At 38.9% G+C, this 17,794-nt stretch overlaps 2 protein-coding genes across 9 annotated transcripts in view; one reads left to right on the top strand and one right to left on the bottom strand.

Moving 5' to 3' along the window:
- LOC122639690 overlaps positions 1-651 on the bottom strand; it is a 37,474-nt gene extending 36,823 nt beyond the window's left edge. For 5 of the 6 annotated variants that reach the window (XM_043832586.1, XM_043832585.1, XM_043832587.1 and 2 more), the window contains exon 1: positions 197-651. In XM_043832586.1, coding sequence (XP_043688521.1) covers positions 197-560 — 364 coding nt within the window. In that variant the 5' untranslated portion in view covers positions 561-651. Of the gene's footprint in view, positions 1-183 lie in introns of all 6 variants that reach the window. The other variant, XM_043832590.1, reaches the window with a different exon arrangement.
- Positions 652-2,846: 2,195 nt separating this feature from the next.
- Positions 2,847-16,782, top strand: LOC122639691. 3 transcript variants are annotated; one of them, XM_043832592.1, is made up of 11 exons: positions 2,847-3,056; positions 8,118-8,210; positions 8,712-8,833; positions 10,737-11,578; positions 12,318-12,970; positions 13,436-13,672; positions 14,567-14,646; positions 14,756-14,851; positions 14,936-15,009; positions 15,522-15,654; positions 16,527-16,782. In XM_043832592.1, exons 1-11 carry the CDS (start codon positions 2,972-2,974, stop codon positions 16,608-16,610), a joined length of 2,499 nt encoding a protein of 832 aa, XP_043688527.1. In that variant the 5' UTR covers positions 2,847-2,971; the 3' UTR covers positions 16,611-16,782. The 3 variants fall into 3 exon arrangements, with proteins under 3 accessions (XP_043688527.1, XP_043688526.1, XP_043688528.1); XM_043832591.1 differs by having other exon boundaries at positions 12,318-13,672; positions 16,527-16,781; XM_043832593.1 differs by lacking the exons at positions 2,847-3,056; positions 8,118-8,210 and adding an exon at positions 8,443-8,462 and having other exon boundaries at positions 12,318-13,672; positions 16,527-16,780.
- The last annotated feature ends 1,012 nt before the right edge of the window (positions 16,783-17,794 follow it).

Here is a 17,794-nt window from a genome sequence, read left to right as displayed (position 1 = left end):
ATTCACAGTGATAAGAAGTAATATGCAAGAACGTTATGCCTATTGTTCTCTCTTTCGCAAAAGCCAGTGCATTTTCCTATGTTCGCATTGCTCGTTACCGTTTTGTGACTTATACATGTGAGCAGACAGATATCCATAAACAAACCAAGACCAATTCCGGTAAGGAATCAAAACTAAAATTACTTATTTAACTTGCCGTCATTAGAGGTGGCAGAACCGATGGCACTTCCCGGAGAAGATGAATCCATATCTCGAACGATTGCCTTCCTCTCATCATCATTATCGTCCTCGTCGTCTTCTCCGTTCTGTGTTAACTCCTTCCAATCATCGCTGCCGCCGAGATCGCTCAGAAACCCTAAATCCTCGTTTGCTTCTGCTGTTTCCGAGTTCTCAGAGTTAGGTTTGGAGTCTCGAGGCGTCTCATATTCTTCATCTCTGTCAAAAACGTGAACTGAAGTAATCTCCGCGAAGCTAACGCGTCTCGAACGGTTCTTTTGACGGGCCACTGTTTCTTCTTCAGGTCCAGTGTCGCAGAGCTCTTCGCGTTCTTTGGGGTCCATGGATCTAGACCAATTCGATCAATTTCGAAACCAAAATCAGAATGAAACACAGAGAAATAGATAGACAGATAGATATTGTGATTTGTGAGAGTCTGATCTTTTTCAGTTCCCGCTGGGACAGAGTGATGCGTTGTCGATTCTGGGAATTTAGTTTTTTTTGCGGGAAAGCCGATCGGTTCAAAATACCATAAATAGTATTTAGGGTCAGATTTGTTGTGATTTTTATTTCAACTTTTGTATGGTGATTGAGACGGATCCTTACCCGTTCCGGTCCAAAGGAGGTCAATCCCAGAACCGGCGCATTTACTAGACGGTCCCAAAACTATGATCAAGTCCCCATTTAAATAATGGGATGTTTCGGTTCCATTTCATTAATGTACAAAATTCTTTAAGTATACAAATAAATCTCTTAAGCATACAAAAATTGAATGAGAAAAGAAACGCTAACTAGTGTTGTGTGTGGGCGTGTACTTGCGCCTAGACATAGTCCATCGTGAAAAAAACCCGTTGCACCCCTAGACCTTTCCACCTTTTTCAGTGGGTATGGCAGTCTTTTCGCGTCGGATTGTGCCTAGGCGCAAGTACACGCCCACACACAACACTAGTTAGCGTCCTTTCTCCCTAATTGAATATATACCTAAACATTAAAAAAAAAAAACACAAAAAACAAAAAACATCAATTCTTAAGAATACACTTACTCAACTAAGTCTGAAATAATTGATAAGCTTTAATTTTTCTTTATAATTATAAGATAATTCTTATATAAGCGCTAACAATTAAACATTGAGTAATCATAAATAAGTAATTTAGGCATGTTAATTAGGTCATAGTTGTTTCGGTTCTAATCAGTTCGTTATTGGGCTTTTGGTTATGAACCAAGTGTGTCAATTTTGGATCAAAAATTGGGAACCGCACCAAAACCGGCCCAATAGGAACCATAACCAACCCACCCAATAGTTTATTGGTCCATATTTAGATCTACCAATTAAGAACCATTGGAATCGAAACAAATTCACATCTCAACTCTATATAATATATAATTCTTAAGACTCAAGGTCATGACTCATGAGAGTTAAGGTCAAACCTTTCTATTTTTAAATCTTTTAATTTTGGTTGATACCACTTGTCTCGTATAATTTTTTTACCGAAGATTTGGTTGTAAATTTAAAGGTCCATTTGGGAATGTTAACTTAAAAACATACCTTAAAATAATCGTAACTTATGAAGGTGATGGTGTTCCGATTTATTAATTGATACAAAACAAGAGGTAATATAAACAAGTTATATGATTTGAGAAAAAAAAATGAATCATATATCATATGATTGAAATTAATGTCAAATTATAATATAATATTATTAAATATATGTGGCATGTGTTAGAGAATTTTTTTTAAATTGTGGACTACTTGGAACCGTTTAGGAACCATAACTGGTCCACCCATTAGTTATGGTCTTGGATCTCAAGTTTAGAACCGATTAGATTATTGGTCCGGTTTTGGTCCTGACCCCTTAGGGCTTGAACCATTTTATGGAATTAGATTGATAGCCTAAAACCGGACCAATTGACACCCCTATTTTGGATCCATTGGGAAACCCATCCCATTTAATAATCAATGCCAAAACTAACTCCTAGAACCATCCTATTTAATTGTGGGATGGGATCGATTTTGGGTTTTAGCGGACGGTTCCCGGTTCCTAGTTCCTGACCCATAAGTTCACGATTTCTTGGATTATTATCCTCTCCAATTCCCTATAGCTCGATAGTGTGGCAATGTTAGTGTGGATGTCTGACACGTGGTAGCTCGGACATCCAATGGTCGAAACTCGACATAGTCAATGAGCTCAGACCGTTGGATGTCTGAGCTACCACGTGTCGGACATCCACACTAGCACTGTCGTATTGCCGAGCTATAGAGAATTGGAGAGGATAATTTTCCCGATTTCTTTCAACCTTGATCGAAGTATACCAGCCTGGGGGCATTTCAATCCGAGAATAAAAAAAATGGGGGTTAAAAAGAGGGGACCAGTTCCGGCCAGTCCGGTTCAAAACAATGTTTCAGATTGGGCTGGGCTTGGTTTGGCATGGATCAAGGGATGCATGGTCTCGGTCTGAAGTAGGACCTAAGTTGACAGTTGAAACCAACCCAGTGAAGCCCAACCCAGCCCGTTTGTACTTTGGATTGGATTCCAATCTGCGCCCGTACAACAGGCGCACAAGAATCTTTGGTTCATGAGGATTAACATCGACAAATACGTATATAAGGGTTTAGCGGCAGCACACCAGTGCGTTGTAAAGCCAGATAGGGCAACGAAAAACTTTAACCTTTCAGGGCGGTTACCTTCTCCATTCCAGAGAGCATCTCGAACGCGAAAACCTCAAGTTTTAATCGACATCAAAATTCCATCGTCGATGGGGAAGAGAAAGGAGCGCCGCCTTGCTGCTTTAAGCGGAGCTGGTCGAAGAGTAAAGCTTGATCTTTTCGCGGAACCCTCTGGTAATCATTATCGATCCGTGCACCAAACGTAGTATGACTACTGTTCATTAAATAGGTTACTGTCTCATGCCTCGTTTGTATCATGTTTCAGTTCTGTTTTTCGTCCCCTTGTACTGTTTTTTTTTGTGATCTTGTATTTGTCTGTTAGGGTTTACCTTGAGCAGAGTCTTTCAAAGATGTGATGTTTGTTTTTGTTTTTATGAAGTTGTTTGCTGTTATTTGGAGTTTTAACGTATTTTGGCTCACTGTTTGGTAGTTCTGTTTATCATCTTTGGAATTGGATTCAACAGTTCTTAAATAGCGTGATTATAAGGTGCAGTTATCGCTTAATAATTCTGTTTGGAGACATGTATGCTCAGTACTAGGAGTGATTGGGAATTCCTGTTTACCATATTCTTATCCATCATTTTTCAACGTTTTCTTGATCCCTCCTTCCGTAGTTCTTTATTTATTACCTTTGCTGGTTCACTGGTGACGTGCTCCTTTCATTATATTTATTGGTGCGTCAAATAGGCAGCCTGACACCTTAGTATATTCAGCCAATCTCCTTTTGCATGGTTCCTATTTTATGATTACTTTATTATTTTCGTACCATGTCCTACTGGCCTTTTTTCTAGGGCGTACCTTGTAAGCGATGCACCACGTCTGCGCCCGGATATGATGACAAATAGGCAACGGCTCTCGTACAGTGGACACGTGTGAGTTAAGAAATTAGTCCAAAAGTGAAGGATTAAATTAGCTTCTTAGAACATTGGATCCTTAACGGGTAAGAGTCTAGAGTTGATTGATGTTATGAGGAGAAGAAGGATTAATAATTTAATATTGCATTTATTCAATAGATTAGATGAGAAGGTAAGAAAGCTAAGGTGTTGGACGACTTCATACTTTGGTATACAAGAGATCAAAATAATAGAAGTGGAGTAGGCATAGTAGTGGACAAAGATATAAAGAATGATGTGGTGGATGTCAAAAGATTTGAAGATAAGATTATATCCATCAAGCTTATGTTGGAGAAAGAGGTAGTAAATGTAATTAGCGCCTACACACCCCAAGTAGAATTGGATGACAGTAGTAAGTTATAGTTTGTGAACACATGTGATGCAGATATATCACCAAAAGAGGCTTATTTTGATGGGAATATGTCTAGGGTTAGGTTATATACATGTTGGGCCTTTGATCCCATGGGTTTTTAATGTAATAGGTGTTCTTTTATAAACCTATAGTAGGGATATATAGGTTACAGATGAGATTAACTCTATACTTAGTTTATTTTTCTTTCAAGTGTTTAGTAGGGTTGGATTAGGACTCTATTTTGAGTCTATTCCAGTTTCCTTGTTAGTTTAAGTTACCTAATAGGTTAAGGATTGGATTAGGCCTTTCTTTTTTAGTGTAGGAGTCTATTTTTCAGTCTTTTATATAAGGTTGTAATGGGATTACGGGGGCGAACATTGAACACAAATTTTGACTTTAATGAAAAGCTTTTGCTACTCTTTTTCTCCATTGAAGATTTTTGTTTTGTGTTTGATCCGATTGACACCTTGCGGTGGGAAGCCGAGGTGGTTCGTTGGTGAGATTGGTGTTTGATCCAATCGACCCCTTGCGGTGTAAAGCCTGGGTGGTTCTTTGAAGCTTTCCTTCAATTCTTGGAAGATCTCCTTCAAGTTCAAGATCAATATTCAATGATCCAATCTTTAATCAATAACATCAACCAAACAAGCTGTTGCCCAGATTTCTCTGCAACGATAGTAAGTTTGATCCATCCCATCAATACCCATTCTTCTCCTAATCCTCCAAACAACCCCAAAACCTTAATTTTCCCACCAATCTCTTGAAACCACCCATTTCTCAAAATTCTTAACAAACCATTCAACTAACAACACCTTCACATAATTGGATCGAGTATTCTCATGCCCAATTGGAATGCTCGAACCAAGTTGTTTTCCCATTACCCAATTCAAACCACAATGTCCCACCTATTTTTGGAGATCATCCCATTATCCAATTTTTTCACAGACGAAGTCAACCTTCAGAAACACACCATACCTGAATCGAATTTAATTTCCTATACTAAGAATAATCAATCCAAACCCTAGCTCCAAATTCCCATCCTAAACTCCAGATCCCTCTCTTTTCCTCTTTTCCAAAACCCGAAACCCTAAACCTAAGTTGCTGCCCATTCAAATTTACACACTTCCATCCATTAAAACATCTCAGGACCTTCATTGATAGACTCCCCTACCTTGACTTGACATAACCCTAATGTCAAACCCTAACCCTAATTTCACCAAAAACCCTATTTTGACCTAGCCGATTCACCAATTCATATTAGATCCTGATTTACTGGCTCCTAATTGGTCTCCTACCAATCTAGGACTACATTAAGATGGATGAATTAGTGTAAAGTTTTAGTCAAGGAGAAAAGATTATTCTAGGGAGTGCTTGAATCGGCATATTGGGAGAGATCGTAGAGGATATGAAGGCGTCAATGGAGGCTAAGGTTTTGGAGAGAGGAATGAGGGGGGGTCACAGTTCTAGACTTTGCGGTAGCCTTTGACTTGTCCATTGTGAACCTTTTTTTTGGCCAAGAGAGGAGCATTTAATTACCGAGAAAAGTGGGCATCATATCAACCAAATAGATTTATTCCCAACAAAAAGGTTCGACAGACTACTCTGTAAGGACTGTAAGGTTATACCTGGGGAGAACCTAACAACTCAACATAGATTGGTGGTCCTTGATAGCTGCCTCATCCTGCAGAATCGCAAGATAGGGGAGCCTATTTGCCCTAAGATAAAATGGTAGAGTTTAAAGGGAGATTTCTTGAATTCATTTATGGATAAAATGGTCAAACAAGGAAAGTGAGACGTTGAGGGAGATTCTAACATGATGTGGAACGAGGTGTTAGCCTGTATTAAGAAGGTTTCTGAAGAGGTTCTACGGGAAATGAAAGGTATACGTCATGCCCATAGGGAGATTTTGTGGTGTGATGTTGAGGTCCAAGCAGCCATTAAGACTAAGACGTATAGTTTCAAGACTTGGCAACAGACTAAAGAGGTAGAGGACCTAAATTGGTTTAAATTTGCGAGAAACGAATCTAAGAAGATCGTGGGGAAAGTAAGGGCCACAAAATATGAAGATCTTTATGATAATTTGTACCCAAAGGAAGGGGAAAAAGCTATCTATAAGAGTAGAGATTTAGATAATGTTAGATGTATTCAAGATGATGATGGTAGAGTACTAATAAGGGACAAGGACATTTAGGAGAGTGGAAAATGTATTTCTATAGCCTACTTAATGAAGATTATTCGAGTAATAGGGCCTTGGAGCCCCATTACTAAGAGCTTAGGAGTTTGTGGTTTATCTTGGCTAACCAAGCTGTTTAACAAGAGTATGAGCATAAAGAAAATGTCAAACGAATTGAGAAGTGTTGTGGTAATATTCATAACTGTAATAACTATAGAAGCATAAATCTGAAGAGTCATATGATGAAGTTATGGTAGAGAGTTATTGAAACCCACCTAAGAAAGGAAACCACTATTTTAGAGAGCTGATTTGGTTTTATGCCAGGAGGATCCACGATGGAAGCTATTTTCTTACTTAGGAGATTCATGAAAAGATATAGAGAGGGCAAGAAGGACCTCCATATGGTCTTTATTGACCTTGAAAAAGAATCGGGGGGGGGGGGGAGGGAGGTGTAGGTAGTGAATTCCCAATTATAGTTGGGTTGCATCAAGGATTCTCTTTAAGCCCTTATTTGTTTGCTCTTATCATGGATGAGGTCCCTTGGTGTATGCTTTTTGCTGATAACATTGTGTTGGTGGATGAGACAAAAGTTGGAAGTAACTCCAAATTGGAGTTATGGAAATCAACCTTGGAATTAAAAGATTTGAAGATAAGTAGAATGAAGACGGAGTATATGATGTGTAACTTTAGTAACTTCGGGATGAATAATGAGGTGGTGAAAGTTGATGAGATAGAGATTCCGCAAAGTGATCATTTAGGTATCTAGGATCAATAATCAGTAAGGAAGGTGATATAAAAGATGATGTCTGATGGAGAATTACAATAGTATAGATGAAGTGGAGAGGTGCATCCAGAGTGTTATATGATTGATGGATTCCTTTAAAGCTTAAAGGAAAATTTTGCAGGACAGTCATAAGATTGGCTATGATGTATGGTGCAGTGTGTTGGGCAGTTAAGAAGCGTCATATAGATAAGCTAAGTGTAGCGGAGATGAGGATGTTGAGATGGATGAGTGGCAAAACCAGGAAGGATAAAATAAGGAAAGTTCATATTAGAGCTGATGTGGGAGTAGGCCCGATTCAAGACAAGCTTCGAGAAAGTTAATTGAGGTGGCATGGCCATGTTCAGTGGAGGCCTTCGGATGCTCCAGTTCGGAGGAGTGACTCGACTCAGATTGAAGGGTATTAAAAGAGCTAGGGGCAGGCCTAAAATGACTATAGGAGAAGTGGTGAGGAATCACATGCATAGTCTAGGTCTTGTTTCAAATATGATGTCGAATAGAGCTGATTGGAGGGCAAGGGTTTGTGTAGCCGACCCCAGTTAGTTTGTATAAGACTGAGCAATTGTTGTAGTCGTTGTTTTCCTTTCCTTTTTACTTCTATTATTACTTTTTTGTCTTTGCAAGAATCAATGTAGCCGACCCCATTTGGTTGGGATAAGGCTGTGTTGTTGTATATCGTCTTCTGAAACTTAGCACTTGTCTAGATTATGGATTTAGTCGCCTTCCCTTTGTTTAAACGAAAAGAAAAAAATGGAAATCCATTTGAAGTCTAATAATATGAGACCTTTTACTTCATTACCATTTTAATTGATGGAGTGTGGGATAGTGTTCACTTTGAGTAGAATTTATGTGCGTGTCTTCTTTTTCCCTTTCAATCATCATTTATTTATTTTTTCTATTGTATGATTGCATGTTGTCATTGATGCGGGATTGTTTATTGGGTTATTTAAAACAGGAAAACTGCACAAGTAGGAATAACTGGTTTGTGGTTAATTCATAAGGTAATAGTTAAATCTGATCACATTCCTGAATTTTCTAGGAGATCTGGGTGGCTCCTCTGTACACGATGAAGTTGAAGGGGATACAGATCCAAATAGTCGTGCTGGAGTCCCCCGTTCATCATCTACTTCAGGTGGGTTCCGTCAGTTTTCTTCAAAGGACTATGTAGAGAAGACATGCCTTCACAGCATATTTTTGGTGGAATTTGGAAATGTTGTACAAGTCATGTTTCAGACTGTAGGATGGCTATGGTATTGGGAACATTCAATGGTCAGATCAGGTCAGGACCCGTCACCGTGAAAAATTGAATGACTCCCAACCTGTTATGGCCTTTTTGGCAGCATCTAAGCGCTTGGAGATTTCGGCAGGATAATTTACCTTATCGGTTCGTATGTCTCTGGCTTTATTTGGTTTGTGCCTTCTAACAGCTTTCCTCTGTTTGCCAGGTACCCGTGGTCATTTGATACTAAGATGTACAGATATTCATTATAGGCTTTAACAGACAATATTTATTGTCTCTAATTTAACCAATTATCTTAGCGCATTTATATTCTTGATCTTTGATAAACTTGCTTATTGCTAAGTGGATATTTTCCTGATAGAAGTATGTGATGGTCTTTTATGTTGTCTACAGGTCAACTTGAGGAGAATCCTTTGCTGTTGCTTGGGCAATATAGTGACGAGGAATTGGACGAAGGAAACAAAAAGCCCAATCATGATGCCACCGAGAGTTCCTTGATCACTCATACTGGCCAGGTGATCTTATTGCCTTCATATCGTGGTACCGGTGCATTGATGTCTCTAACCACACATTATTCCATTGCATGCTAAAGTGTATCTTATAACAATTTATGTATGGAAATGCATCCTGTTCATTTTGTGGTATGTAGGAGATTGTGAGATGAGATTTAATAGTAAAAAATGAAGCACTTGAGAAAGAGATTAAAGTTTGAAGCCATCCCGGTGAAAGAATTTAAAGGATCACTGCACTATTTCAGAACAGGAATAAGATAATATAGTCAATGATTCTCATTTAATTTTCTACAAAGACATCTCTTTTGCAAGGCTGGCTTAATATAAGCTGGGTTTTACAGCGGATTGCTTGGACTCAGTGCTATGAATTTTTTTACTTTTTTGCCCTTATTTGTAGTCGTTTAATGTTCAATATTTATTCACTGTTTTACCTTATTTATGTATAAGTATAAGTGTTGATAATGCAGATTGATCAGATTTGATTGGCCTACGAGTAATGTACTCACTAGTAAATGGAAGAGATCCCGATCGACGTGGGTAAAGATCTGATCTCAGATCTAATGGTCAGAATTGAAGATGGAAGCTACAAGATCCTAACAATTAATTTCCATAATTTAAATATCATAAAATTGGCAAGTGTTTGAACAATGGATCGATGGGTCTCATGGAGGTGATAAAATGAGAGTAACTAATATAAATTACCAAAATAAGTTGCATGTAAGTTCAGTAATTAGTAAATTGCCAAAGTAGCCACCAAAGATGGAAGTATGATGTCACAGCACTCAGAGATAGGCAGTGAGTTAGCAATAGAAATTGACATCAATGGACTGGATTGAAGGCTATATTGGCACTGTAAACCTGAATAGAAAACTGAGAAGAAAAACTAACAAAAGATAGTTAACAAATTATCAACTTGTGAGAACAAACAGAAGCTGGAAAAAACTGATTTTTGCAGGAATAGGGAAAAAAACAGAATCTGAACTTGTATGCTCAAGGATGGAGAAATCAGAACCTGAACTTGGAACAAAAGTAGAAAAAGAAGGATAGGGAAGAAGTATATGGACTAGGCCTTTCACCTAGAACTTGACTAACTTCTCACCAATCCAACTTGGTATACCTTGGCATCCCACCATGATTCCCATTGCATCTCACAGAAAATCACAGCAAAGAGCTATGGTTTTGTCAAAGTTGTTGGTAGTGGCTATGATCCCCCTACTCTCTGTTTATAACTTCATGGAAATAAGCAAAAATAGGAAATCCCTATGTATGGTAGGTAGAATCCCTTAGAAATTGCGACTTATGTCTCTTCAAAATAAAAGCTATTTTAGACATTACAAAATAGAAACTAACTACTTAATCTCGTATCGGACTTTAATCCCTTATATTTGGGTTTATAGAATTGGCCCATTACAATAGTAAACTCAAAAACATTAAGCCCATGGCTCATATAATCCGTTGGAAACTCAAAATTAAATGTATTGGTCCATTTTGGTCCAGTCCAATGGCCCTGATTGCTGCTGACCTTCTTGTTCTTCTGAACTCCCTCAATACTCCAGTTGTAAGCTGGTTTTAATAATCAATTAGAGGGTTCCAACGTACACCTTCTCTCTCACCAGTCACCACAAGGACTTGCATTTGTACTTTCTAGTTTCTATTCAACTTGTAATTATTATATAATAGATAAGTTATCATTTTTGAAATATGTGGTTCTTGTGTTGGTCGGTGTCATATTTTTTTTATGGAAGCAGACTAGTTGTGAGTTTGTGACATGGCTGGCTGCATATTTGATTATGTAGTGTATCTGCTTCTGTGTTCTGCGTGTGCACTCGTGCATGTGTTAGTTCTTAGAATTTTTATGTCCAGTTATCTTCACATGACAATATAAATTTAAGTTGTGCTGTGTCAGGTAGAGGAAGCTGTGGTTACAGAATGTGAAGAACTGGTAGGAAATGCAAGCAAAGAAGTTGCTTCTCATCAGGTCAATGAAGAGGATGTGGGGAACGATTTTGCTCAACCTGATGCTGCCATAGACATGGGTAGCGCTGATACTGTAGAAACTAATGTTGCTACTTCAGGTGATCCGGGCAACCAAGCAGATTCGGGGGCACAAGTCTCTGATTCAGGGTCTTCTGGGATACAAGTTGTTGGAGATGTGACCTCTGGTTGGAAGATAGTAATGCATGAAGAGAGCAATAAATACTATTACTGGAATATAGAGACAGGTGAAACATCATGGGAAGTACCTGATGTTTTGACTCAGGGAACAGAAATGGCCAGTGAACAGAAAGTTCCTGTTGTTAATGAAGTCAAGGAGAGTTCTCATGTGGATAATTGTGCATCCAATCCAAATTTTACACAACTAAATGTGTTCTCAAACGTGACTGCTGGTGATGAGCCTAATGATTCTAAATTGATACCTGAATTCATGGAAAAGCATGAATTGGGGCTTGAAATGGATAATTGGAATGAAAGATACAAAGATCAAAGTCTAGATGATCTAAAATTGGGTGCCAAAGTCGAGCAAACAGAATCGGATGATGGCTCTGGTAAAGTTACTGCACCGTGTCAAGAAATGTCTTCGCTATGTGGTTATTCCAAAGAGCAGTCAACCTTTTCCATTTCAGGCCTGAAAGACCAAATTACTGGAATCAATGAACACCAAGAAAACTATGAAGCAGGGCGTGCTCTTTCTTCTGATCTTGTGAAGTATGGTGAAAGTTTGTTACAGCGTTTAAAGGCAGTAGAAGGGTATTACAACGTTAACTCTTTAACTTTCTCCCTTCTCCATGTGTCTACATTTTGGGTGCATGTATGTCTACATACACTAACACCACACATTTATCCACATGTGTGCAAACAAACACAAAACATGTCACTCGTGAGTCTGTGTGAATATCAAACTGCTGATACTTCCATATGGATTGATTATACGTTGTGGGTGAAACCTGGCCACCAAATTGGAGGCTCTTGTGAGGAATAACCTTTTCTCAGGATGTTTGTGAAATGAAATGACATACAAGTCATGTGACACATTGCAAAGAGAAATCTTTTCCGGCCAATCGATCTGACTTGGCCAAATGTGTGGACACCTCTTGAATTGTCCATAAATCAAGCTTCATGTTGATTGGACAATCGTCACCGTCTGGAAGTGGAACTTTCAGTTGCATAGCATCCAAGCTCTCCAATTTAGTACCGTGCATTGCATAGATTTAGATGGTCTGGATATTTAGTATATCAAGGGTATTGTCCCGTGCCCAGTACAGGGGTATGTTGTCCAACAATTGGACAGGTTGTATTGATGGTCATGTGTCTCATCTCTTGATGCAGGAAGTGAGAACTGTAGTTCTGCTGCAACGGAAAGTGTGATAAAATTTTGTTGACTGATATCTTTGGAAATTTGTTGTTCGTTCACCATTTGTGCTTCAGTCTGTTCTTGATTATTAATGCTATACCCTTCCCTAATACCTAAATATTTTATTTGATTCAGATACAAGGATAAACCCGAAGGACGTGACTGGTTGTCAAAGTATATCTTAGAAGTTGAGATCAGACTTTCTGATTTCAAGTCTCTCCTTGCTTATGGTCCTTCTTTGCTGCCATTTTGGCTGCACTCTGAAGGACAGCTTAAACGAATTGAATGTGCCATTGATAATGAGCTCTCCCAGTTTGTTAAATCTGAACAACTGCATGAAGCTGAGAACGTGCAAAGCATGGGAGACTGTAGATTGGATGAGAAGGAAGATGTAATAATCTCTAATTCTGAAAATCCACAGATCCTTCCCGCTGTTGATATGCTGAAGGTGGTCAATAAAGAATCACATGACAGATCTGCCGATGATCTTGGTAATGCTGAAGAAACCCTTTTAACACAATCTTCTACTCAGCATTTAGGCAGCAAAGCAGAAGGAAATTTGGAGAAGGCCAATGGTACCAAACTTCTGGACATATCGATTTCCAAAACGGGCCCCCATACGGGTGAAGATGTTGACATGGATGTTGACATGGATGTTGATGATGAAACTCATGCAGACAACACGACTTCTGGATATGCATTGAATGCCAAATCTTTACCGCGAACTGATCAACAAATTCAGCCAACTATCCCTGCAGAATACTTCTCGGTGCCTGAAGTTGAAAGTACTGCTCCACCACTTCCAGATGAAGAGTGGATACCTCCACCACCTCCTGATAATGAACCGGTTCCTCCTCCTCCACCTGATGACCCGCTCCCCTCATATCCCCCACCACCGCTGTATTCCGAAACAGCAGAAACTCCATACACGGAGCAGTTCAATTTGGCTTATCCAATTTCTAATTTTGACTATTACGGTACCACTATTACTGAAGTCCCAAATGCTAATTATTATGCCCATGTTGAAGTATGTCAACTAGTTGAGCCTCCTCCGCAACCAGCATATTATGAAACGATGGAGAACACATATCCAGAACCTGCACCTATAGTAGTAAACCCGCTTCCTGTGGAGTCCATTGTGTATTATGACTATTCTAACGGAACAGTACCCCCTGGAGCTGTAATCAATAGCATAGATTCCTCTGGTATGTACAGTGGATCTGGTTCTGTGAGTTACCATGATACTGCTGCGTCTGCTCAAACGTCATCTGTTGAGATCTTCACAGAATCCAGAAATAGTTCGGTTCCAAGTACAATGGTTGAGTCTGATGTTTCTGCTGTTGGGCATGAGAATGAGACGGTTATTCTACAAGTTCCTCCTACCTTAGCCACTACAGAAAACAAAGTAGCAAATGATGGTGGCCCTGCAACATCAGGAACTGTTGCTTCTGTTGCACAATCTGCTACTGTATCTAAGGTCCAGTCTAAAGGTATATTATATTGTCTAATCATTTGAAATATTCTGATCATACTATGATATAGTGGGAGTTCTTAAGCTTCTGTGTACAGTTATATCTTCAGTATGCCTCAATGTCATTTACTGTCCTGTAGATCCCAGATTCCCAGGGTTCAAATGTCAATTGTGGCTATATGAGCTGTTAAAAGGGTGAAGATACGGTCTTTATTGAAGTTGGGCCTGTATATGTTTTGGGTCCCTCCTTTACAATTTTACTGATGTTTGTGATTATATGATATGTATTAGATTCTATTTATGAAACAAAGTAGTCTAGAAGAGGATTCATTGCATGGACAATTATGTTGATCTGGAACAGTGACTTTCTGCTACTACCACTCCAGTTGGCCTGGTGTGTAGGGATCCAAAAATAACGTTGACATCTCATCTTGTGTCTGTAATGTCACTTCTCCCCCCCCCCCCCCCAAAGAGAAAAAACGATCATGCACCTATAATTTAGGAAATCACTTTCTACTGCCTTGTTGTGAGCCGTTTGATGCAGCAACTAAAATTATTGAATAGGGGCATTTCCAGTCTTTCCAGCACAAACTCTCAACAAGGCAGGCTTCTCTTCTCTCTAATTATTTAAGGTGTGCTAAGCTGGAACCTTTAGAATGATGGTTGCAGGTCTCACATGTCAACACAGGTTCCAATCTCCCCCTCCCCCCACCCCACAAAAAAAAAAAATTTGCCTCTATCATGTAATCAGACAGCATTTGCTCTCTGTGTGCTTGCTGAAATGTGATCTATATTTTAATTGTTTGTGATGTTACCACTAGTCCTAAACCAGACTCTCCCTTGTTCTGTTTGGAGACACAATTTATACTTTTCATTCTGAAGAATTTGTTTTATTTCCTTCTCCTTCTATCAGTTTTGCGAGGCAAGAAACGTACAGTTGCAGTGGCACCTACTTTGAGGTCTAACAAGAAGGTCTCCAGCCTTGTGGACAAGGTATATTTTGTCTCATTTCTTTATGGGCTGATGGATGTTATGCTGAAACTGAGTGCATGTTACCTGTAATGCTTTGTGAGGATTGAGATTGACTATTTTGTTTTATCAGTGGAAAGCTGCTAAAGAGGAGTTGTATGAGGATGAGGAAGATGAACCTCAAAATGCTTATGAGTTGTTAGAAAGGAAGCGGCAAAAGGAAATTGAGGTGCGCCCAGATTAGTCCCCTCTTTATGTCTCAATAACTGCTGCTCTGTGTTGGTTTTGGCAATTTACAGTTCTTTGCTTGCAGGAATGGCGTGCACAACAAATTGCTACAGGAGAAGCTAGAGATAATGCTAATTTTCAGCCACTAGGTGGTGATTGGTATGTTTGTTTTCTAACCTGCCTTGCATTTCTTAGTGACACTGGTAAATCTTGGTTTATTGGCTGCCATCCCTTGATATGCTGGGACTGTTGCTGAGTGTATTCCCCTCTTCAAAGCTACAGCAATGACCTGTTTTTTCCTTGTAAAGTGGACCATAGATGGACCTTATCAAGTGATTGCTTATACTGATCTTCTTTTCAAGGCTATCTTATTAAAATTTTAAGTTTTTGGACAATAGGTGGATGCACGTTATTTAGCTTTCCACACACCCACTGCATCTCTAGTGGGGTGCTAAACTGCTAAACCGTTTTTTTACTTGGTATTTGGGGTGAATTTGGCGAGAAAGTTTAGAGCCCTTGTGTTGCTTTATTTTGAACTCCATTTCTATGGTCTCCAAATGTTTAAATAATATTATTACCAAAAAAAAAATGTTTAAATAATATTTCTAATACTTATTGACACGTTGCATTACATTTCCTTTCTGCGATGTCTTATTTTTTCTATGGCGTAGGCGTGAACGGGTTAGGCGTAAGAGGGCTCAATCAACCAGAGAGGCAGTGGAAGCTGCACCAGAGGTGTCTGTGAAGGAAAAGCAGCAGCCTGATTTAATTGAGCTTTCAAGAGATCTCCCGTCTGGATGGCAGGTATTTCCACTTTCAAAACTTAGTTGACCAACTCCCATCAGTAATTGGCACCTCCCAAGTAATTTTGATCTATTTTTATGACTGCCAGTTGATGATATCTAATTAGTGAAATGGCAGCTGTAGACTACTGTGATATTGTGTCACCAATGTTAATGAAATTGGAAATTTATCAACTTAGAATTTAGATTCTTTGTTTGTACATGGGTTAGAGAAATGATGAGTTTTGTTGGGATCCTATTGAAGACGGTCAGATTTGCTTCGGATTAAAGCCATTGGAAAGGGACATTTCATGCGGAGGAGTGGCAGTGATAGCTGAAAACTGATTTCCTCCTGCCTATATACTGGATGAACATCCAACTATATCTCTTACAGGCTGGAATCTACGTGGGGTCATTTTACATCATATCAAACCAAGGATGAAAGATTTTAACCCAGTGGTTTTAAATTTAGAGTTTCAGCTAAAATAACTAGATAAAAGACAAAGGGAAGAGGTTCTCTGGTCAGAGGTAGTCATGGGTACTCTTTTTGGTTGGTGGATTAGTCCAAGATCACGATGTTCCATCACTGCTCCATCGACCAGAAAAAGTTTTGCGAAATCAAATTCCATATGCTCAATTAAGTTCTCTCCCCACCCCTTCCTTTCTGATAGTTGGAGACCATAAAATGTTGAATAAAATTGTGCTCACTATGCATTGTTTGTTGTTATTCCCAGAAAATGGTGTTTTAATTGAGAAGTATGCATTCAGTGCCGATGAACTTGAGACCTTTCACACTTTATTACCTTAGTATTCTTATTTTCAATTTCATTTTCCAATGCATTTTTTTTTTAAACTTTCTACTTTATTTTAGTCTAAGTACTTCTAACTCTTCAGGCATATTGGGATGAATCATCGAAAGAAGTATACTATGGGAACACGGTCACTTCGGAGACAACATGGACCAAGCCGACAAGATGAGGCATTTCGTGTTTTTGATACGTGTTTCTAAATTTCCAGGGCCCCCGTTTAGGAATTTACATCTCAATATATATTAATTTATTTATTTTTTAGTTCAGATAATGTAAGAGGGAAAAAGAAATGCTCCCCTTTCGTTGGCATGTAAAGGCACCCTCACTGTTTCTAGGTAGGGATTTGTATAATCTGATTCATCCTGTGGGCATTTTGAATTACGAGTAATTTCATTTTAGGGAATACCCTTTTTTTTTTCGATTTGATAGAATTACTCTGTTGACCTGGATCCAGAGGATTCTATTGTGATTTGTGAACCTTCCCATGGTCTGGAACCCACTTGTTGAGTCTACGAGAAATATATTACCAACCTGGGAAAGGTATTACAAACCAGGAAAGTCAGTGTACAATAAGATATTGACAGTTCCCTGGATCCCCTCGGCCTTATTTTACCATCCCGGTACATATCCAACACTCTACCCTCTATTCTTGCGTGGAAGAATTGAAAAAGACTAATGGTGAATGGAATCTCTCCTCTCTCAACGAAAGAACCAAATGATACGATTAAGTATCGGCCTGCTAGAAACAGAGAAGAGGAAGAAGGGATTATGCCACTTTGAGGGCATAATTTCAAATTTAGCTAATCTAATCCCAATCTAGCTAACTAAATAACAAACCACTTAATTAATTACTCAACAATCTAGCTAATCTAATCCCAGTCTCTAACTACTATTCTTTTAATTATACTGATCATAACAGTAAGGCTTTTGGAGACACCCCTTCTCTTGGGTGTCTTTTGGAGACATTTGATTGTATGCCTAGCACACTTGAGCTCTCGTAGTACATAATTTCAAATTTCAAGGATTTTAAACTTGGGAATGGGGATTGAATCGTTCCTATTGATCATGAAGAGGAATCGGTTTTGAATCGGTTGATTCTCATCGGTAGAGATCAATACCGATTCTTGGCCGATTTAGTATTGGTACAGAGTCAGACTAAGGGTCAAAATGTTAAAAAAATGTGAGTTTAAAAGAAAATCATGGGTAAATCTATCCAATTTGGATTGATACGGCGCCAATCCGGATTGGTATCAAAATCAACATTGGTCGAAATTGATGTTTTCGTTTTCAATCCGGATCAAACCGGAATCGACCTGAATTGACCCCTCATATCTGAAATGTAGCGATTCAATA

This window comes from Telopea speciosissima, chromosome 9 (genome assembly GCF_018873765.1).
Source record: "Telopea speciosissima isolate NSW1024214 ecotype Mountain lineage chromosome 9, Tspe_v1, whole genome shotgun sequence".
Lineage (NCBI taxonomy): Eukaryota > Viridiplantae > Streptophyta > Magnoliopsida > Proteales > Proteaceae > Telopea > Telopea speciosissima.
Note: the sequence above shows the minus strand (reverse complement) of the source record. Positions and strands in the feature narration are given on the sequence as shown.